A 3,634-nucleotide genomic window follows, 5' to 3' on the forward strand; every position below is an offset into this window, starting at 1 on the left:
TCGATGGGATATCAAAAGGAAATGACAGAGGGAAACCCTCTTCACTTACAGTAGTAATTCCTGATTAGAAAGATTTGGTGAGCAGAATATTTGGAAGAAGGATGACAGGATAGATTAGCTTTGGGGAAGAATGGGTTTGGAGTATAAAATACCTAGTTAAGTTTTGGGAAATATTTCAGAAATTTGAGAAGGAATGATGGAGAGATGTATGGTAGCTGGTCCCATAAAGCCTGGTATCTTCATGTGACCAAAGAGTACAGTTTTTGATGTTTATGTAGCTTCTCATAGGAGCGGATGGAGCAGGAGGTTTCCTGTACAGTATATGTATCTTGTTATTTCATTTCCGTTATTTTATCCTTCCATTGTGTATTGACCCTATGGCTCATCCCCTGCACTTCAAGAAAGGTAGTGAAAGAACCCAAGTCAATGACATTTAAATAGCCTTCTCAATACAGGATATCAAAACACCCTTGAGGAGTCTGGCTCTCTGTATGGGAGGGCAATCACAACGTGGAAGACTACCCATCATTGTAATCACAATATTATATTTGGCCTTTATGGGCAAGGTGACTTGCAGGGCTTTGGCAAATTTATATTTGGCAGTTCTTTGGGGGCAGGAGTTTTGCCAGCCCTCAAAATAAATCCAACCAAAACTTAAAGATGAGGATGATCTGGATGTGAAAAATGCCTTCAGAACAGGCAATGAGTGTGATGTTTCAATGAGGATATTGTTTTCTGAGGTCTTTATAAGAGCACCTTCCCTTGATCCTTGCAGTACAGGCAACATCAACACCATGGCTGCTCCCAAGTGGTTATTGCTCCTTTTCTCATTGGTCCTGTTGGGCCTGAGCTCTGCTCACTTTTCAGATGAACGTAAGTATGGGACACAAAACATCTTTGATCTTGTTAGGAGGTTGTTGGGGGTTGTGGCCAGGGTATCATTCAATTGAGGTCATTTGGAATTAACCATCCTCAGTAATTTAGGTAATTTTGCCTTCCTAGAGTTCGATAAAGAGGAGGTGGTATTCTCCTTTTCCATGTTCTGTTGACTCATCAAATCTGGCGTCAATCGTGGGTTTGAAGCCAAACCCAAACTATTCATTAAACCTACTTTCTTGTTTGCTTCACTCATCTACACATCTTGCTCTTCCACATGCACAACATTTTATCCTTCCGTACTTTTTTCCGGCTGTCTCCCCCACATGAAAAACATTTGATACTCATTTCTACCTCTTACAATTCCTAGCTTCTGTTAAATTTCTGTTTCTGTCTTGTCCTACTGGGAATCCCTGTGCATACATCTCCTCCACCTAAGAAAATATTATTTTCTACATGTTTTGCATTTTATTTTCTATATATCTTTTGTATTTCCAAATAGAAGTCAAATTCTTCAACATCAGTAGCTGTTTTTTTTCTCTTTTTTTGTACACTCAGAACCTAACAAAGTGACTGTCACATCATAAGCACTTAATATAAACTTAAGGAATTGAATTGAACAGATAGGCAACAAATATGGATAAGAGAAGAAAAAAATTCTACCTTTAATGAAATGTTTCCACTAATGGAGCAAGTAATATCTGTACACTCAGAAACAATCAGATGATTGAATTTATCTTTTTTTCCCTTCAGACTTTGACAGTGTATAGACACACAGTTCAATTCTTTCCTTTATTGCATGGACTCCTCCCTTCTTCTCAATGTCTTTATTCAATTCTTGCAAAGTACAGATGATCTCTCTGAGATGGGGCTGCTTAGGCAGAGAGTAAACTGTCCCCTAATGAGTTGTGAATTCCTCCTCAGCCATCAGGCCCTTTGTTCCAGGTCAGCAGAAAGGTACATCTTCAGAATATCCGTAATCAGTCACTCAACAAGCACTGATTGCTGGGCCTGCAAAATAAAATCCACAAAGCAAAATTACAAGGAAGGAGTCAGTGCCTTCATGGAGCTGATAATCTAAATAGAGATGACACAACAAAGAATTTTTTCTCATTGAAGAGATATCCTCATTCTCAAAACGTTATCTAAACGTGTCCTAATATATAAATAATTGGCATTCCACCCAACAAAATTAAGCTGTTGGAATGGGATTTTATTATTTTTTTAATCAGAAGTGTTTGCAACATACAGAGTTAGCCTCAGTGGAGCAATGTATTTTTGTCCACCATATGGGACCTCTGGAATCTTAGGGCGCATCAGTGCTGTACCTGTCTCAGAAATACCTGTAATCAATGCATGAGATCAAAATTCAGTGGAGAGCAAACCTGAAACTCCTCCCAATGCAGATCAATCTCCTCCTGCTCAACAATTTAATGTCTTAAGAGAGTTTCTTGGAGTACTGAGGTGGTAAGGACAATTTGCCTATGTTTATATGACAACTAGGTGTCTGAGGAAGACTCTGAACCCAGGATTTTTGAGTCTCAGGCTAAATTTCAACCTATTATGTCATTCTGCCTCTCAGTGAGATTCTCATCACCATTTTCCAGATGAAGATAGTCAGGGTCAGAGACTTTAAATGACTTTTCCTCTAGCATATTTGGCTAGGAGTGTGAAAGCAATGACCTGAACCCAACTTCCTTGACTCTAAGGCTAGCTCTCTAGGGAAAGGCAACATGTTATGTTACTAGGTCGAAAGACTTAAACTAAACGGCCAGTATGACCTTGAGTAAGTCACAGTGCCTAGCACAAAGGTAACTGGTTATTAAAGCTTGTGGACCATGTTCCTTGAATTCCTCCAGTTTTCTAATTACTAAATGAAAGAGTTCCAGTAGATTATCTTTAAGGTGTCAGGACTTTTTCTTCATGTAATTTTTCTATAATTGTTCTGTCTCCCCTTAGAAGATGAACAAAATTCAGAAGGTCCAGTAGCTGTACAAGCACCAAACGACTCCAACCAGAATGATCAGAACCCTGGCCAGCAACAAGGTGGTAACCAAAAAGGTGGGCCTCCAGGTGGACAGCAGGGAGGTCAACAAGGTAGTCAGCAAGGAGGTCAAGCAGGTGGTCAACAAGCAGGTCGTCCAAGTGGCCAGCAGGGAGGCAGTCAAGGTGGCCAGCAGGGAGGACGCCCAGGTGGACAGCAAGGCGGTCAACAAGGTGGTCAACAAGTAGGTCAACAAGGTGGTCAGCAAGGAGGTCAACAAGTTGGCCAGCTGGGAGTCCGTCAAGGTGGCCAGCAGGGAAGCCGTCAAGGTGGACAACAAGGAGGTCAACGAGGTGGTCAGCAAGGAGGTCAACAAGGTGGTCAGCAAGGAGGTCAAGCAGGTGGTCAACAAGGAGGTCGTCCAGGTGGCCAGCAGGGAGGCAGTCAAGGTGGCCAGCAGGGAGGACTCCCAGGTGGACAGCAGGGCGGTCAACAAGGTGGTCAGCAAGGAGGTCAACAAGTTGGCCAGCAGGGAGGTAGTCCAGGTGGCCAGCAGCGAGGTGCACAGTAAAGACGTCATCCACTCTCCCCACCCTAAGGTATTTCATTGTTTGTCTCAGTGAACCAATGTCCATTTCTTATTATATACTGGCTGGAAACTGACATCAAATGTGTCCCAAAATTTCTTAGAGCCTTTCCCCTTTTCTATTATCCTGACTCTTCATCGCTCCTTTTTCTTCCTGACTATTTGCTCATCTGTGATTATCTCTGCAC

General features: G+C 42.0%; 1 protein-coding gene across 1 annotated transcript; it reads left to right on the top strand.

The window, feature by feature from the left end:
* The first annotated feature begins 794 nt into the window (after nucleotides 1–794).
* On the top strand, nucleotides 795–3,431 carry LOC118847267 (protein argonaute-2-like). The gene is made up of 3 exons (XM_036755778.1): nucleotides 795–873; nucleotides 2,836–3,093; nucleotides 3,166–3,431. The coding sequence occupies exons 1-3, from the start codon at nucleotides 795–797 to the stop codon at nucleotides 3,429–3,431; spliced, it is 603 nt and encodes a 200-aa protein (XP_036611673.1).
* The last annotated feature ends 203 nt before the right edge of the window (nucleotides 3,432–3,634 follow it).

Source organism: Trichosurus vulpecula, chromosome 4, assembly GCF_011100635.1.
Source record: "Trichosurus vulpecula isolate mTriVul1 chromosome 4, mTriVul1.pri, whole genome shotgun sequence".
In the NCBI taxonomy this organism is placed as follows: domain Eukaryota; kingdom Metazoa; phylum Chordata; class Mammalia; order Diprotodontia; family Phalangeridae; genus Trichosurus; species Trichosurus vulpecula.